The sequence below is a fragment of the Gossypium hirsutum genome, chromosome D05 (assembly GCF_007990345.1).
Source record: "Gossypium hirsutum isolate 1008001.06 chromosome D05, Gossypium_hirsutum_v2.1, whole genome shotgun sequence".
Taxonomy (NCBI): domain Eukaryota; kingdom Viridiplantae; phylum Streptophyta; class Magnoliopsida; order Malvales; family Malvaceae; genus Gossypium; species Gossypium hirsutum.
Window position 1 is genome coordinate 17,619,590 of NC_053441.1, and position 19,527 is coordinate 17,639,116.

Below are 19,527 nucleotides of genomic sequence, written 5' to 3' on the forward strand. Positions count from 1 at the left end.
GTGTAGAGGCCAAATCAAGAATTTCACGTTGAGGACTGTTAAATTTCGAACGTTAAAATTAATAATTTTGTTTGAAAAAAAACAAATTAAATTATTGGTAATAAAGAGAGACACCAATGTCGCTATTATTTAAATCTTTGATTGAGTCGGTGTCATGAGTAAATTGAAAATCAATTCAGTTAAAGAAATTATGAAAATGTTTCTTATTTGTATTTAAAATTATATACAGTAGAATTTGAACCTATAAAATTTCAATCAATAAAACTTTAACATTGCCACTCAACAAATACAGTGTCATGATATTTTTCTATATATTGATAATGTTATCGATTAAGTCGGTGTTACAAGTTAACTGAACATCAACTCAAGATTAATGACAACACTGTAATTAACAACTGTAGTGCATTTAAATGCTACATTTGGTAGAAGTATTATTTTTTACGTATGTATTAGTATACGACTTATTTTTAGTAAAGAGAATTTTTTTTTACTTTTTTGAAAAAAAAATCTTATTTTTACAAGAGCTTTTTTTATTCATTTGGCTAATTTCAAGTTTAAAATTGTACTAATTATTCTCTGTTTTATTTCTATCTATTGTAAAACATATGTAGTCAATAAGTTTTTTTCCTCATATTATTACACTGGTAACCAGACGAGAATATTCTTAATCTAATGTATTTCATGTTTAAATTTTGTTCTACTCACAATTTAATCTATTTTTTAAATTTTAATATCGTACATATTACATGTGTTATTATTAATTAGTTTTAAATCATACGTTTTACTATTTATTATATATTATTTTAAAATATATTTTTATTAAAGGACTTGGATTATTATTGGTTAGACCCTGCTATTAAGATCCAAAAATTAAGCTTGTTTCTGTAAAAAAAAAAAGAAAGAAAAAAAGAGCTTGTTAAATGTAACCTTATTTTAATTTTTTGATGTGACGGATGATTTTAATCAAATTTACACAAGTCTTAAATTGGGTACTCTAAAATATGAGATCCCAAACTCTAAAATTAATTAAAGGTAAAGAAAAGGAAAAAAAATATTATCCATTAATGCAAAGCATGGCTCCACCTTTGAAACACTTGATTGGCTCAACTCTTACGAAATCTCCCCTTGATCTTTCTAGCAGCCTATCCAAACTAATAGCATCTAGTGTACTATTTGCCAAACTACGTAAAACAAGTGCCTTTCCTAATTTTAGCCTTATTTAATCTTTGGGTTAGATTTCTTTTAATTTTTCTTTTCCTGTGGGGCCCAATTAATTAAAGATTTATTTTTGACCAAAAACATAAAACCTATATTTGTTTTTAATGACTTCTAATATTTTTTATTAATTTATTGATGATGCATGTTGTTATAATTCTTTATATATAAACTTATGCATACTAATTTAATTAATTAATTACTCTAAACATAATCAAGCCAATTTCCCTTTTTTTTTTCAAGCCGACTCTTGACCATGTTTAAAAAACATCATTAAAACTTATCCTAGACCTAGCTTTGCTTTGTATTTTGTTATTTTCACGTTAAAACCACGTCATATATAGATAGTGTGTAACAAAGACGTCACATCATTTTATATTATTTACTAATTATTTAATGTCATTTCAGTATCTTTTTTTATGCGATTGACACATCATTTTGGTAACCTTTTTAACACGAACTCTAAACCTTAATTTTTGGTTTGGGGTCCATGATTTCAGAGTATAAAGTCTAAGGTTTAGAGTCTTCGATCAAAGGTTTAATGTCCAAAACCTAAGGTTTAGGGTATTGGATCCAAAGGTTAAGGGTTCAAGTTTAAAAAAAAATATCAAAATAATCTGTTAATGACATGAAAAAAATACTGAAACAACATTAAATAATTGATAAATGATACAGAATAGTGTGATGTCTTTGTTTCATACAATCTTTTACCCAAAATACCTTAAGAAAGAAAGAAAATAAAATGAAATATCAAACCAAATTTGACTTTCTAATTAAACACTAATTTTTCTTATAAATTACAAATAAAAATCTAGTATTGTTTTAAAAGAGAAATTAATAATTGGGTTTGCATTTGCAACTTAAAATAAAGCCAAATGATATGATTATCCCAAGTTCAATAATTTTGTGGATTATGAATAATTAAAACATGTTAAGTTAAACAATTGAACTTTAATGAAAATCCATCTGGGCCGTCCATGACTTAAACACACGTTGACGTCGCCAATCATACCCAAATTGAGTCAACTTTTTAAGCAAAGGCCGGTGCCTTTTCCTCACTACAAAACAAATTTTACTTTACCTTTTATACGTATCTAAACTTCGTATTTGAACAAAGTTCCTGCATTTGTCACCACACACCAAATTTCACTTTGGGGCCAGAACCATTTTTTAACCTCAAAAATAATGTTAAACATTTTCTTTTTAAAAAAAAATCTAAAGTTGTGTTAAAAGAATATTTTTTTCATTCACATGCAAAAAAATTGAATTTTAAATGTTTTCTACTTTACACTTTTTGTTATGAAAGTGAAATATTTATATTAATTATTTAAAATTATAAATTAATTTATATTTTATGTATCATTATATTTATAATTTTTAAAATATTTAAGCCATAATCAGTAAATTAGGCTGGAAAGCTTCTTTTTTCTTTAGATGTAAATCCGCTCCGGCTAGGTTGTGAAGATATTTTTGTAAAAATTAAATAAAAATAAGGTTAAATTGTAAAAATAGTCACTTTTATTTGTTTTAGGTTACATCTTAATCACTTATGTTTGAAACGTTACGTTTTAGTCACTTACGTTACCATTTTGTTACAAAGTAGTCACTCTACCGTTAAGCTCTGTTACCTCTCTAACGGCGGTCTTACGTGGCAGCCGAAATGAGTTTTAAATGTCAACTTAGATGTCCTGTGTGGCGGTCCAAATTAAATTTATTTAATCATCTCAGCAACTGGATATCCAAGTTGGCATTTAAAACTCATTTAGACTGCCATGTAGGACTACCGTTAGGGAGGTAACGCAGTTTAACGGTAGAGCAACTACTTCGTAACAAAACAATAGCGTAAATGACTATAACGTAACATTTCAAATATAAATGAAAAATATAATTTAAGACAAACAAAAATAATTATTTTTATAATTTACCCTAAAAATAAATATATCATTTACGTACAAGAAAAACGTGTTTGCACAATATATTCAACGTGGGATTCAACTTTCCGATCATTTCCTAAATAGATTTCATTTTCCCCTCTCTTTTTTTTGTCCGTCACTTCAAATATAATGTTTATAAAAAAGATTTTAAATATCAATTTAAACATTTTTCATTTGATCGCAACAAGCAAACTCCACACATCTGGCGGTTCTCTTGGCCCTCGTTAGTATATGGGTTGGGTGGTCTTTCAATCTTTGATCTTATTATGAAACCGCATAAAAGGCCATGATAATTCATGAAACAGATCATCAATGCCCTTAAAACAAAATTGCAGAAGAATGAATCAATGTTGAAGCAGATATTAGGGCTTCATGGACATTTGTCGTCCTCAATATACTGTAACGTACGGACTACACCATTATAACAAAACTTATATGAAATAAAATAATTTATGAAATTCCTTCAAAAACATCATATAAATGTTAAAATATTTTACTTACTGTTTTTTTCTAAGATATTTCACTGTACGATACGATACCCATTTCCGTCGACACAAGAAAAATGCAATCATATTTTACCAAAAGCTTCAGGAAAAGGAAAGCCATAAAAATCATAATGGTTATTTTGACGAAGAGATGTGAATACTCTCTCATATGGTACTATACAGAAACGAAAAAGAAAAACACCTGTCTCCGCATTTTCAATATCGGACAAGAATTTTGAGAATAATCACGAGAAAGCCACTTACTTTCGGACCAAAATCTTTCAGGTTTGTCTCTTTGTATTGTTCGTCCTTATCTGCACCTTCGCATGCCATTACTGTTAAATCAAATATAAACAAAACAATTACTTTAAAAAGCAGTTTATTTATTTATACTATATGCTCTTTAACTATAATTATAATTATCATCGCTCAGTTGTAGAAAACGCACGTTGAATTGGCATGAAAATCCCAAAATATCATCATTCGAGGACGGTGAATTTTAGTTTCTCCTTGGGGTATAATGGACTTTTCACTATGAGCCTAAAACAAGGTTTGCAAAAATAATAGTAGTTCTAGAGGAGTGAGGAATGAGTTAAAAAAAATTAAAGGAAAATTCATTTGGCTTTTCTAACAAAACGACAAGCACCGCCTAGTCCCGACTGCTCCCGAAAAATGTCAGCAAGCTGGAAAAGTCGACACGTGGACGGTCAGATTCGGAAACGCAGCCAGAACTTGGAGTTGAAGGACAGCTGATATCTTAACTTAACCATGGTTAAATCTGGCGCCGCTTTAACTATTTTTTTTCATTTTTTATTTCACTTACATTCAAAATTTCTCTTTCTTTCTTTCTCTCTTTTCGTTCTGCTTTTCTCCTTCTGTTTTTTTCTCTCATTTTCTCTTTCTGTTTATCTGTATGTATATATAATAGAAATGAAGCCGCCTTATGGGACCTCTCCCCGTGCTCTTCCGGTCTTGACTCAACGACGACTTAGTTGAATCTTGGTGGGTTGGGGGGGGGACTTAGTTTTGTTTTTGTTTTCACTCAGATGAAAGCCATATACTTGAAAACTGTCTTTTTCTTTCGAAAAGTGAAAACAGTTTCTTAATCTTTGAAGCCCAAACCATCATTCCCGGTGAATTATTGTATCGAAGCCTGCTGTAAAACTGGGTTTTTCTATTCGTTTTTAGCTGAAAACAAAGGAATTAACAAGAGAAAATAGGTTTGTTTGGGGGGTTTTGGAGTTAATTAAAGCATGGTAGAGCTCGAAAATTCGTCGGCGATGACTGTTTCTACAGCTTCTGGAGAAGCCACTGCATCTTCTTTAGGTAATCAGATTCAAGACAATCAACTCACAGGCGGAGGACCACCGAAGAAGAAAAGAAATCTTCCAGGGATGCCAGGTGAATTTATAAGAACAGTCAAAAGTCCACCTTTTTCTTTCATCTCAATATTTTTAATTTTTAATTTTCCTGGTTTTATTTATTGTTGTCTGGCAATGTTGAAAATACGATCATCTCTTTTTCTTTTTTGATTCATTTTTCAGATCCAGATGCTGAGGTGATAGCTTTATCTCCCAAAACCCTACTGGCGACCAACCGGTTCGTTTGTGAGATCTGCAACAAAGGCTTCCAACGTGATCAAAACCTGCAACTCCACCGACGGGGCCATAACTTACCATGGAAGCTACGCCAAAGGACAAGCAAAGAAATTCGAAAGCGAGTCTACGTGTGCCCCGAGCCGAGTTGCGTCCACCACAACCCTGCTAGAGCCCTCGGTGATCTCACCGGCATCAAGAAACACTTTTGCAGGAAACATGGGGAAAGGAAATGGAAATGCGAGCGGTGTTCTAAAAAGTACGCCGTTCAGTCCGATTGGAAGGCCCACATGAAGACTTGCGGCACGCGAGAATATAAATGCGATTGTGGCACCATCTTTTCAAGGTACGTAATCCAAATTACAATTATTCATCCGTTTTCCGTTCATAATTCAACTCTGTACGTTTTCTTTTCTCTTTTCTGCTTCTGGGTTTTAACTTTGGATGATGCTTTTTTGCTTTTGAAGGAGGGATAGTTTTATAACGCATAGAGCTTTCTGCGATGCGTTAGCTGAGGAAAGTGCGAGGACCCAAACACTAGGTGTTGCTAATCCTGAAGGAAACATTAACGTGAACGGAAATGGAAGTGGTAACACCACTATGGTTGGAGGAGGAGCTGCCGCAACATCGCCACCACCTCAGCCTTTAACACCGTCTACCACTAGTGTAGTTTCACCAGGTTTATCAATTCAGAGTTCAGGTAAAAAAAATTTAGCATGGGTCTTTCTATGTGTGTGTAAACTGTGTATATATACTTTTATATTGAGGATTCTCCGCTATTTTTGCATTTGTTTATTTAGATATAGGTCAAAGTTAAGATAATCTGAAGGGTGTTTAGCTTTGAAATTGTTTTTTGTTCATGTGAGAGTCCATTCAAATGATAGTTGTGGTTTCTTTTGTCTGTTATTGTTGTCGTTCTCGTTTGGAAATTTAGTCTTGGGGAACCTAACAAATGTGGTAGGTAAAGAGAGAGTGAGAGAGAGAGAGAAGAGGAATAATATTAATAAGAAGAAGAATAAGAGAGAGAGGAAGATGTTCACGAGCGAGATAGTTAACAGTGTCTCAATAAGTAAATCTCAATGATCAAAAAGCAAAAAGGGCTGCACTGATCAGTGAAAGAAAGGAAGCCATTATTGCCTTTTGCTTTTGCTTCTCAAAGCTTTTCATGTTTTATAGGGCATAAAGAAAAGTCTTCTCCCTTTTAATCACCATGTTTTCATTTTCTTTTTTACATTCTTGGGTTTCATCTTTTTGTTCTTTTTCTGCTACCTTAATCTCTTAATCATTGTTTCCTTTGTCAATGGCTTTTACAATCTTATTTTATGTGTATTTGTGGTTACAGAAGTACCAGAAAATCCAATGGGACTTTCACCAGCAGCAGTTACTACAGCAACCACCAATGTTTTCGCTAGCATATTTGCACCCAACTCTCAACCATCCAAAATCTCAGCACCGTCGTCGTTCCTTCAGGCGACGACACCATTGGAGCGCACATCCCTCTCGCTTTCCTCTCCACTCTACCTATCCAACAATGGCTCCTCCATCTTCACCAGACCTGAAAACGACCATTGCCACTATGCTCCATCTCCCCAGCCAGCCATGTCCGCTACTGCATTGCTACAAAAAGCTGCCCAAATGGGTGCCGCGGCTTCCAACCCTTCATTGCTTCGAGGTCTAGGCTTGGCAGTATCATCAGCTTCCCCTGCTGGTCAAGATCCTAACGTTAAGTCCGAGAGCAATACAGCAACAGCCAGTCTCGGCCTTGGCTTCCCCTCAAACGGAAGTTCTGAGTTAACCAATCCCATGATTGGCTCATCCTCGCTGTTCGGAAACAAGCCTACAACGCTCGATCTTCTTGGCCTTGGCATGGCCGACGGCGGAGCCTCCTCAAGTGGACTATCCGCGTTGCTCACTTCCTTTGGAGGTGGCTTCAATGCAGGAGCGGCAACCGCCACATCGTACGGAGCAGGAGGGAGTAATAATTCGCCTATAGAAACCTGGGAAGGTGGAGCTGAAAGAAAACCCAATGGCCCAGCCAATGCCATGCTTTAGAGAAAATGAGATTAGGGTGCTTAGAACCCAAAGAAGGAGATTACAAGTTGGAGTTAGACATTAATTTTGGGTTTCCTTTTGTTAGCACTTGCTTTTAAAGTAAATTTCCTTTTGAGGTAAAACCTGGAGGATATGGGTGGGGGAAAAAGGTTGTACAGGATCTCCTCTAGTTAGCAGCTAGCAAATGTAGCACGAAATATGATGCTACTATATACAGCCTTTTCTTTTTATTTATTTCTTGATTGTTGGCTTCACCTACAAGTTCCAATTTGACTGTCGACTCAGGGTCCAGTTTCCCAAAAATGGACTCAACATAACACTCTTAAAACAATTTGCCAACTTTCGTCGAACCCCAATTTAAGTTCATATATATGACGATGAGATGAGGATGAAGGGAAAGCGTCGGTCAAATGAGGGGGGATGGGTAGTCAATTTCTAAACAGGAGACGGTGGACCCATTGGAGTTTGGAGTTCAGAGATTTCAGAACTGAGGAACCCCATTTAATGACGTGAGTTGGCAAGCCGTAAGTGCATGTGTATGCTGGCAGCTGGGCCCTTGCGGTTTTTATGGATGGTGGGGTTGCGTTTCAAACCATTACGCTTTCAGAAAATATATGCAGAGAGTGGGAAAATTCGACCTGGTCCACCGACTCCAGTATATGATAGATAAATGAGAAACAAATGGTTGTTTCCTCAGCTTCATTGGCTTTTGTTACATGCAGGGTTTCCTTAAATTGGAATTTGGGGGATGGGGAAAAACCCTCTCTTTTATTTGCCTTTCCCCATGGAATTTTATGGAGTATTTTTTTTATATTGGTAAGTTTTGATTAGTGAGAGTTTAACACTCCATTAACAAATTACGTACAAGTTCACATTATTGTTATAGTCGTACTTGAATGCTGAACAATCCCAATATAACTATCAACTTAACAGTTAATCTCAAGCTAAGATATTTCCGTTGATCAATAAACTCATGTTTGGAATAACTTGGCTAATTGGCTATATGATAGTCGTTTGTTTGGGATTTTAATTCATTTTTTACTGCATCACATCAATAATTCAATAATTAAATTTAAACACAGTTTTCATAGTTGTTTGGGAAGCCATGAAAGTGATATTGACACCACCACATTAATTATAATATTAATTATAATCTACATTGCACATCCAATCTTGGAAAACATAGATAAAATATAAAAAAAAATGTGGTAAAAGCGAAGCAAATGGAGTCAAACTTCGAACCCATGCCCTATTCAATCTTGGAAAATGCAGTTGTATGCTGGAATAATATGGCATTATAAGTGTTGATTTGACAAACAATCACTTTATAGTTTGGGGAGACTCAAGCGAGAATATGAAAGCTACAAAGTTCATACCTTCGCAGGTGAGGTGAGATTTTAATTGCCACTTTTTCCTACACAGCAGGATCATCATCCATGACACAATAAGACAAGAACCATTTGCAATTTAATAATCTCCATTGTCGACTCTAAATATAATAATGAAGGCCAATCTACTATTTAACAGCCCCCGAGCTCCAAGATCTTTCCCAGCTCATAGTTTGAAGTATGAATCCTATAACTCTCGTCTTCATATCATTAATTTGCATCTCGGTCCTGAAATTTATATACTCCATCATATGGATCCCACGGAGGATCCAAAACCATTTCAAAAGGCAAGGAGTAACAGGGCCTGGCTACCGTCCACTCTTTGGGAATTCAGCTGAGATCAGGCGTTTGTTCGAAGAAGCAAAGTTGAAGCCAGCTTCAGTTGACCACCACGATATCCTCCACCGAGTGGCTCCCTTCTACCATAAGTGTTCCGGTGTGTATGGGACGCCGTTTTTGTATTGGTTCGGGTCGAAACCCAGGCTGGGGATTTCGGATCCTGGTATGATCAAGGAGGTAGCCATGAGCACGGACGGGTCGTTTGAGAAGATGCGGTTAACCCCATGTCCAAGATCCTCTTCGGATAAGGACTTCTTGGATTGAAAGGTGAAGAATGGGCCATGCATAGGAGGATTGCAAACCAGGCCTTCAAAATGGATAGAGTCAAGGTAAAATAAAACTGTCTCCTTTTGTTCATACATGGTCCTTAATCCATTTGTGGTCCTCAAATTCAATGATTTATAAACAGGTAAGCCGATCTGCGTAAGTTTTTATCCATCTCAAAATGTTTTACAATTTGTTTTTAATTTTTTTAATCATTTCAATTCAAAACAATTTCATGTTTAGTTATTTTAAATAATTTCTTATTAGATAATATAAGCAAAAATAAATCTGAAACTGAATTATATACTCAATATTTAATGTATAAATCAATTTCAGTTGATACAATACATTAACACAGTGCTGGTACTGTCTCCCCAATAACTTAAATCTAATTATTTTTGCACAAAACTCTCTTTAACTGCAGGGTTGGGTACGTGAAATTGTAGCTGCAACTACGAAAATGCTCCAGAAATGGGAGGAAAAAAGAGGTGGGAGAAATGAATTCGAATTGGAAGTAAATAAAGAACTTCATGACCTCTCAGATGATGTTATATCCAGAACAGCATTCGGTAGCAGTTTTGAAGAAGGAAAACGTATCTTTATGTTACAAGAACAGCAGATGGAGTTGTTCATAATGGCTGCGAGAAGTATCTACATCCCAGGGTTCAGGTAACCTTTTCTTATTTTAATTTACTCAAGTAGTGAATTAGTTTCTTCATGTAAATATTTATATCGTACTAATAGCCTAAGTAATTGTTATGTCAGGTTTTTGCCTACTAAAAATAATAGAGCGAGGTGGAGACTAGAAAAGGAAACTCGTGAATCCGTAAGGGCACTGATCCGGTCTAACAGCAAGAGAGGAGAAAACCCTTCAAGCCTGCTTAGTCTTTTGATGTCCTCGTATAAGAATTGGGATGACAAAGAAGAGAGGTTAGAAGAGGAAGAAATTATAAACGAGTGCAAGACCTTTTACTTTGCAGGAAAAGAAACAGCTGCTAATGCTTTATCATGGGCACTTCTCCTTTTGGCATTGAATCCAGAATGGCAAGACAAAGCAAGAGACGAAGTGGTTCGCATATGCGGAACCGATAAGCTTCCGGCTGCAGAGCAATTGAGTGACTTAAAGACTGTAAGTTTTATTATCCATTGATTTCTCAGGTTCCGATTGATTCATGTTTAAGATCAAATTAAAGAGAGATGATTGCATGAATGATTCTATGAACAGGTGAGCATGGTAATAAATGAAACACTTCGACTATACTCGCCAGGAGTGTCGTTGATAAAGGAAGCACTCAAGGATGTTAAGGTAGGAAGGCTCAATGTTCCTGCAGGTACACAGCTTTATTTGTCACTGAGTGCTGTTCATCGTGACATTGATATATGGGGAGAAGATGCTAACAAATTCAATCCCGGAAGATTTAAAGAACCTTGAAGGTATTCGGCCTCGTTTATCCCATTTGCCTTGGGGCCTAGAAATTGTGTTGGGCCGAATTTAGCGATGGTGGAGATGAAAATAATTCTAGCTATGATAATCAGGCAATACTCGTTGGAAGTGTCGTCAACATATGTTCATGCCCCTACGGTGTTCATCACCCTGCAACCTCAATATGGTGTTCAAATACTCTTAACAAGGATTATGAAATAAATGTTAACATTAATGGAAGACAATTAATAATGGTTGCCATTAACATTAATGGGAGACAATCAATAATGACAACCACCAACTTTGGAAAAATGGCAAGGGATAATTTTTTTTTGGTCCTTGAGATAATGGGCTATTTATTGTTTGGTCCTTAAACCTCAACTATAAATAGGCCTTCTCATTTCTCATTTCAATTCATCCCAACCAATCTTTCTCTCTTAGTTTTCTTTTTCTCCCATTTGAGAATTCTTAAGGATTTCTATTTGTTTGTAATACTTTGAAGATAGTAAAGTTATCATCTGGTGTTAGTGCCCGAGGACGTAGGTATAATTTACCGAACCTCGTTAAAACTCTTGTGTTCTTTCTTGTCCTATTTTTCTTTCAATATTTGAGGGTATAATAGTAGTATTTAATTGTGCTATTAAATTACTATAGAAGGGATATTCTGTCTAAGGAAAGACTTGGTATTTAAGAGATCCATGTGATCCACCTCTCTTCCCTGGGAATTGAACTTTGTGTGATTTTTTAGTACAATAATTTACACGCTTCCGACCCTATTGGAACAACAAGTGGTATCAGAGCCGAAGGTTAATCGTAGTATGCTCTGTGGTTGCAGTTTAAACTGATCTTCCACATCAGAAAAGATTTCCTTAGGTATATTGAAATATTATGGAGAAAACGGTCGGTGTAGGAGCTTCAACATCGTCCATGTGGACAAGACCGACAATTGCAAATACAAGATTGGCCGTGGAGATCTTTGATGGCACGGGCCATTTTGGTATGTGGCAAAGTGAGGTTCTAGATGCCCTTTTTCAGCAGGGTCTAGACATTGCCATTGATGAAGAGAAACCAGATGATGTACAGGAGAAAGATTGGAAGGCGATCAATCGGTTGGCATGTGGCACAATTCGATCATGCCTTTCTCGAGAGCAGAGGTATGCTTTTTCAAAGGAGACTTCTGCAAATAAGTTGTGGGTGGCACTTGAAGAAAATTTTTTGAAGAAAAATTTTTGAAGAAAAACAGTCAAAATAAGCTCCACTTGAAGAAAAGACTGTTTCGCTTCACATACGTCCCAAGTACCACAATGAATGATTACATCACCAAATTTAATCAGTTAGTCACTGATTTGCTGAATATGGATGAGACATTCAAAGATGAAGATTTGGCTTTGATGTTGTTGGGGTCACTTCCTGAGGAGTTTAAGTTCCTAGAAACTATTCTACTTCATGGCAGGAGTGATATATCTCTGAGCGAAGTCTGTGCGGCCTTATACAGTTATGAACAGAGAAAGAAGGACAAACAGAAAAACTCAATCAGAGATACAGAAGCTTTAGTAGTCCGAGGTCGTTCATACACTCGGAAGAAAACTCAAAAGGGGAGATCAAAGTCAAAGTCCAGACTCGGGAAAGATGAATGTGCTTTTTGTCATGAGAAAGGCCACTGGAAGAAAATTTGTCCAAAGCTGAAGAATAAGGGAAAAGCTACTGTAGATGCTTGTGTTGCAAAGCATGATACCAGTGACTCTGAACTATCACTGGTTGCATCATCATCGTCGTTCCATTCAGATGAGTGGATATTGGATTCGGGTTGTACCTATCATATGTCCCCTAACCGGGAGTGGTTCTCTGATTTAGTAGAACTAAATGGAGGAGTTGTTTATATGGGCAATGACAATGCCTGTAAAACTGTTGGGATAGGTTCAATCCAATTAAAGAATAAAGATGGATCAACCAGAGTTCTGACTGATGTTCGGTACGTGCCCAGTTTGAAGAAAAATCTCATCTCATTGGGAGCCCTGGAATCCAATGGTTCAGTTGTTACTATGAGAGATGGGATTTTGAAAGTGACATCTGGCGCACTTGTGATATTGAAGGGCATCAGGAAAAATAACTTGTATTACTACCAAGGTAGTACAGTTATTGGAGCAGTCGCTGCAGCTTCCGGCAACAAAGAATTGGACTCAATACAGTTGTAGCATATGAAGTTGGGACATGCCAGCGAAAAATCCTTGCAAATTCTGGCAAAGCAAGGATTGTTGAAAGGTGCAAAGGCTTGCAAATTAAAATTTTGCGAGCATTGTGTTCTGAGAAAGCAAAAGAGAGTGAAATTCGGTACTGCTATCCATAATACAAAAGGTATTTTGGAATATGTTCACTCAGATGTGTGGGGGCCTTCCAAGACACCTTCATTGGGAGGAAAACACTACTTTGTTACTTTTGTTGATGACTTTTCCAGAAGAGTTTGGGTGTATACCATGAGAACTAAGGATGAAGTGCTTAGAGTTTTTCTTAAATGGAAAACTATGATCGAAAACCAGACTGGCAAGAAAATCAAGCGGCTTAGGACGGACAATGGAGGGGAATATAAAAGTGATCCGTTCTTCGATGTGTGCCAAGAGTATGGTATTGTTCGACACTTCACAGTTAGGGATACACCACAGCAGAATGGATTGGCAGAGCGTATGAATCGAACATTGCTGGAGAAAGTTCGATGTATGTTGTCCAATGCTGGGTTGGGCAAGCAATTTTGGGCTGAGGCTGTGACATACGCTGGCCATCTTGTTAATCGTTTGCCATCATCTGCATTAGAAAGAAAAACTCCTATGGAGGTATGGTCTGGAAAACCGGTTACAGATTATGATTCCTTACATGTGTTTGGAACCACTGCATATTACCATGTGAAGGAGTCAAAGTTAGATCTGAGGGCAAAGAAAGCTCTCTTTATGGGAATCACTTCTGGAGTGAAGGGATTTTGTCTTTGGTGCTTAAGCACAAAGAAAATGATCTGTAGTAGAGATGTTACCTTTGATGAATCTGCGACATTGAAAAATGTAGCAGATAAAGATATTCAGACGAGCAATACTCCACAGCAGGTGGAGTGTACTCCAAAACAGGTAGAGTTTGAGCAGATGGGGATTTGCCCAGTTAATAAGTCTAATTCTCCAGCCACAATGGAGGAATTAGAGGTTGAAGAGGTTCTGACCCAAGAACCACTAAGTACACCAGAACCAGTTGCAGTTGCAAGGCCACGGAGAGAAATTCGTAAACCTGCTCGATTTACTGATATGGTGGCCTACGCCCTTCCCGTTGTTGATGATATTCCTATCACTTATCAAGAAGCAATGCAAAGCTTAGAAAGTGATAAATGGAAAAGCGCCATGGATGAAGAAATGCAGTCTCTCCGGAAGAACAATACTTGGGAGTTGGCGCAATTACTGAAAGGTAAAAGGGCAATCGGATGCAAGTGGGTATTCGCAAAGAAAGATGGATCTCCTAGCAAGAAGGATATTCGCTACAAGGCAAGATTGGTAGCTAAAGGCTACGCTCAGAAGGAGGGAATTAACTACAATGATGTATTTTCCCCTGTTGTGAAGCATTCCTCCATTAGAATTTTGTTGGCCTTGGTAGCACAGTTGAATTTGGAGCTAGCTCAACTTGATGTTAAGACGGCTTTCTTGCATGGTGAGTTAGAAGAGGAGATCTATATGACTCAGCCCAAAGGATACACAGATGCTGGTGGTAGAAATTGGGTTTGTAAGCTGAACAAATCGCTATATGGATTGAAGCAATCCCCGAGGCAGTGGTACAAGCGATTTGATAGCTTTATGAGAAGGCAGAAGTACACAAGAAGCAAATATGACAATTGTGTGTATTTGCAGAAGCTGCATGACGGATCTTTCATTTATCTACTCTTGTATGTTGATGATATGTTAATCGCTTCGAAGAGCCAAAAAGAGATAGATAAGCTGAAGGCTCAGTTGAATCAAGAGTTCGAGATGAAAGATCTAGGTGAGGCCAAGAAGATTCTCGGTATGGAGATAAGTAGAGATAGACAGAGAGGCAAGCTTTGTTTGAATCAGAAGTAATATCTGAAAAAAGGTATTATAATGTTTTGGTGTAAATGAAAACACAAAACATGTAAGTACCCCACTTGCTTCTCATTTGAAACTTAGTGCTCAATTATCTCCGAAAACTGAAGAAGAAAGAGAATATATGGCGAAAGTCCCATATGCTAATGCAGTTGGGAGTTTGATGTATGCGATGGTGTGTACGAGGCCTGACATTTCACAAGCTGTTGGAGTTGTGAGCAGGTATATGCATGATCCTGGAAAAGGACATTGGCAAGCTGTGAAATGGATTCTACGGTATCTTCGAAAAACCGTAGATGTTGGTTTAATTTTTGAACAGGATGAAGCACTTGGTCAGTTTGTAGTTGGATATGTTGATTCCGACTTTGCTGGTGATTTAGATAAACGTCGTTCAACTACGGGGTATCTGTTTACTCTTGCGAAAGCCCCAGTGAGTTGGAAGTCTACCTTACAGTCTACAGTAGCTGTGTCTACTACAGAGGCAGAATATATGGCAGTTACAGAAGCTGTTAAGAATGCTATTTGGCTTAATGGATTGTTGAAAGACTTAGGAGTTGTTCAAAGTCACATAAGTTTATATTGTGACAGTCAGAGCGCTATTCATTTAGCGAAAAATCAAGTCTATCATTCAAGAACCAAGCATATCGACGTAAGATATCACTTTGTGCGGGAAGTCTTTAAAAAAGGAAAAATTCTACTTCAGAAGATTCCGACAGCAGATAATCCCGCAGATATGATGACCAAGGTGGTAACAACAATCAAGTTTAATCATTGTTTGAACTTGATTAACTTCCTGAGAATTTGAGCACCTTCAGGTGTATGGCGCTCGAGAGCGCATTTGTAGGCACTACAAAATATAGCTTTATCGAATTTGGGGAGTTGAAGGAAGTGTGTGAAGATGTGATTATCCTAATCAAATCTTCAAGGTGGAGATTGTTAACATTAATGGAAGACAATTAATAATGGTTGCCATTAACATTAATGGGAGACAATCAATAATGACAACCACCAACTTTGGAAAAGTGGCAAGGGATAATTTTTTTTTGGTCCTTGAGATAATGGGCTATTTATTGTTTGGTCCTTAAACCTCAACTATAAATAGGCCTTCTCATTTCTCATTTCAATTCATCCCAACCAATCTTTCTCTCTTAGTTTTCTTTTTCTCCCATTTGAGAATTCTTAAGGAATTCTATTTGTTTGTAATACTTTGAAGATAGTAAAGTTATCATCTGGTGTTAGTGCCCGAGGACGTAGGTATAATTTACCGAACCTCGTTAAAACTTTCTTGTCCTATTTTCTTTCAATATTTGAGGGTATAATAGTAGTATTTAATTGTGCTATTAAATTACTATAGAAGGGATATTCTGTCTAAGGAAAGACTTGGTATTTAAGAGATCCATGTGATCCACCTCTCTTCCCTGGGAATTGAACTTTGTGTGATTTTTTAGTACAATAATTTACACGCTTCCGACCCTATTGGAACAACAATAAAGAATGGGTTTTAGATACTCACAAGGACACCTCTTTATCGATGCAAAATATGGTATGCTTTTAAGGCTCTTGTGATCGTTGACTCGTAGTTGTTACAAGAGATTGTTGGTCTAGTTAATTGTTTTATGTTGATTTATTAATTGAGTCTTTATTAATTGTTTTATGTTGATTTAATAATGGTTTGTCATAGGATGTGCCCTTAGTTTTAAGGGTAATGGTTTGCCATTGTCTGTTGGTTTCAGAAATAATCGATCAGTTTAATTCAACACTTTCTGTTATCTGTTACGTGTTTTACAACACTTCTTCTGGTTAAGCATAAAAAAGTCAACGTTTTCTAGAGTTTAATTATTTTTTAATTCATAGATATTCTTAAAGAGTTTTTTATTTGGTAAAATGATTATCGAAATAAAAAAATACTTAATAAATTATTAAGCATATTATATTATTGGGTTTGATTCAATTAGGTGGAAGATAAGATTTTGTTTTTTAGTTCATGCAATATAAAATTATTTAAAAAGTAAATTTTACAAATTTATCATTATTATAGAATTTGTCTTGTTTTACAAAGTTGATGCAAATGTAAGAAAATTTTACTAAATTATAAAATGAAGATTACCTCATAAATTTATTTATCTAATAAATAATCAGTGGTAAAGTTATCTCTTATATTTTGAAGTTTTGACATTATTGAAAATATAATGCTTTTGTTTCAAAATAATCTTTACGCACTTAAAATAGAAATATTATACCGAATGTAGGATGACTTGAACCAAACTCCTCTAGCTCAATCCAAATTGTATTAGCCCAACTCTTTAATATCAATTTTCTCGATTCATAAGCTAATAGATTTTCTCATCTTCATTTGTGGTTGAAGGAGCAATTAAAAGAAAATTAGGGTTTCATGTCTTGCATCTTATATTAGTCTTACAATATTAGATCTACACAATAACCCTTCTTTCAATCATTTGATAAAGGTAAGTGACACTCCTTCCACAATGACATTCCCAAATCTCAAGTCTTTTGCAAAGTGAAGTGAGAGCAGACAAGCAAGTGCTTTGATGGGTTTGCAATATGTTCCACTTCCATAGGGCTTGCTCTCGCGGCCAACACTTCACCCCTTTTTGTTGTTGTTGTTTCGAGCTACGATTCTCGCCCTTCCTCCCTTTTTTTCATCATGGAAGCCTCAACACTGTGCATTTTTTTATTAAAAGTGAGCAAAATTTGATTAGATTCGAAAAATTCGATAAAAAATTTAAAATTTAAATTAAATATTTTGAGTTATTTGAGTTAATCAAGTTATTTGGATCAACTCGAATAAAAAATTAAGTTTTTTGTTTAACTTGAATATGAATTACATAATTCGAGTTATTTGAAAATCCGAATAAGAAAAGGCAAAATTACGTCGTTTTAATAAATATTTGTTTTTTTAAAAGTTAAAAGTCAAAATCATTAAGCTAAAAGGAAAACTAAATCGTTTTGATAAATGTTTACCCATTAAATTAGAAGGCAAAATCATTATATTATTTATGTAGTTAAATAATCTTATACTTTGTCTATTAGTTAAATAATTTGTCTATGTAAATGCAACATTGAGTATAAATAATAGGATTCGCTAACTCGACTCGACTTGACTCGAAATTTTTTGACTTGATTCGATTCGATTAAAAAAAATTAAATTTAGTTCGGTTGCTAAAATAGGATTTGTCATCTTGACTAACTCAAATTTTTTGACTCGACTCGATCAAATATTCACCCCTATTTTTCACCATATGTCTTTTTCAACCTACACATGATTATGCATGGGATTTTGTTGGATATTTTGGCCTCAAATATTTCTTTAATTAGATTAGTTTTTTACTCCAAATATCTTTCTATTAAGTAACTGTTGGTCAGGATTGATGCCAGATATTCACCTATCGAATTATGTACATATTGATATATTGTTTTCACTCTCCTTTATTCTCAAATACTACACCAGTAAATGAAAGGCTGGTGCCGAGTTTTGATCTTAAAAAAAACTATATTAGGATGAGTCGTAGATGTTGGGACTTAATTTTGTGGGTCTAATTAAAATTTTCAAAAATTTTAAGAGATTAATGAGAATATTCTTTAAACAAAATTTGAGTTTAATTAAAATATTTAAAAAATTATAAGATTAATGAGAATTTTCAAAAATTTTAGGAGAGTTATATTAAAATTTATCAAAATTTGGAAATGCCACATTTTGCCACCGTTACCATCCACCCCTAATTAGGATAGTATTTTGCCTTCAATACTTTGCTTACAAAGATTGAATATTGGCTAAGTAATAAGTCTCCATCCCTGTTTGTTTACACGATAGAGTTGCCCCGACTTGAAGACCTGCCTAAAAAATGGGCTTGACAAAAAAAACAAGACCCATTTAAAAAACAGGTCAAATCTTGAGTAAGGTTTTTTGGTCTGATCTCAGTCTGACCCAAATTTTCAATAAAAATTTTTGTTGTTTTTTGTTGTTTTTCCATTTTTTACCACTATTTTGTTACCATTTCACTATTATGTTGAGATTATTTTGTTGTTAATGTTTGAATATTGTATAACATTTGTCTTGTTGTTAATTTTGCTACTATTTTAGAGACATTTGTTTGTTAAGTTGCATTTATCTTGGTGTTATTTAAGTATAAAGAATTTTTTAAAATTTATTTTCAATTTGTTGAGAAATGTTTATTTTAATATTTTTAGTGTATTATATTTTTAAAATTTTTATATAATTTTAAAAAAATTAATATAGGTCAAATTGGGCCCAAATTTTAGTATTTTGATCCAGGCCTAGTAATCAAGCCTAAAATTTTGTTAGGGGCGGACCGGGACAACTCTATTACAAGGTAGGATTTGGTTAATTGTCAACCTTTGTTTGAACTGGTGTCCCTTTACCTTTAGATATGCAAAAACAAATGGAATTTTATTTTTTATTTAATTTATAATAAGTTTAATTTTTTTATGATACAAAAAATATTTTATATTTTAAATAGTAAAAATAATTTAAAATTATATATAAAATATTTTTTTTAAAATTACTATATAAAACTTTTTTACTTAAAAAATTACATTTTATTAAAAAATCAAACCAAATCGAATTATTATTAACTGTTAAAAGAAATTTAAAAAATTCAACCAACTTGAACACGTGGATAACAAGTGCATCTAATTTTTTTATACATTTTTATGTTCGTTTTACGGTCATATTCGGGGTTTGTGGTTATTCCTTCCGACAATA

General features: G+C 35.0%; 1 protein-coding gene and 1 pseudogene across 1 annotated transcript; both read left to right on the forward strand.

Moving 5' to 3' along the window:
• Nucleotides 1–4,430: 4,430 nt before the first annotated feature.
• On the forward strand, nt 4,431–7,515 carry LOC107905411 (zinc finger protein GAI-ASSOCIATED FACTOR 1). Its single transcript, XM_016832057.2, has 4 exons — nt 4,431–5,035; nt 5,179–5,575; nt 5,697–5,929; nt 6,572–7,515. The coding sequence occupies exons 1-4, from the start codon at nt 4,888–4,890 to the stop codon at nt 7,279–7,281; spliced, it is 1,488 nt and encodes a 495-aa protein (XP_016687546.2). The 5' UTR covers nt 4,431–4,887; the 3' UTR covers nt 7,282–7,515.
• A 1,289-nt stretch (nt 7,516–8,804) lies between these two features.
• Nucleotides 8,805–10,968, forward strand: LOC107905410 (cytochrome P450 734A1-like; annotated as a pseudogene).
• Nucleotides 10,969–19,527: the final 8,559 nt, after the last annotated feature.

Excerpts from the sequence above, each read along its gene's own strand:
- LOC107905411 (XM_016832057.2), top strand. The coding sequence starts at position 4,888 with ATGGTAGAGCTCGAAAATTCGTCGGCGATGACTGTTTCTACAGCTTCT. Across the intron at positions 5,036-5,178 it reads AAATCTTCCAGGGATGCCAG|ATCCAGATGCTGAGGTGATA; the intron begins GTGAATTTATAA and ends TTCATTTTTCAG. Across the intron at positions 5,930-6,571 it reads TTTATCAATTCAGAGTTCAG|AAGTACCAGAAAATCCAATG; the intron begins GTAAAAAAAATT and ends TTGTGGTTACAG.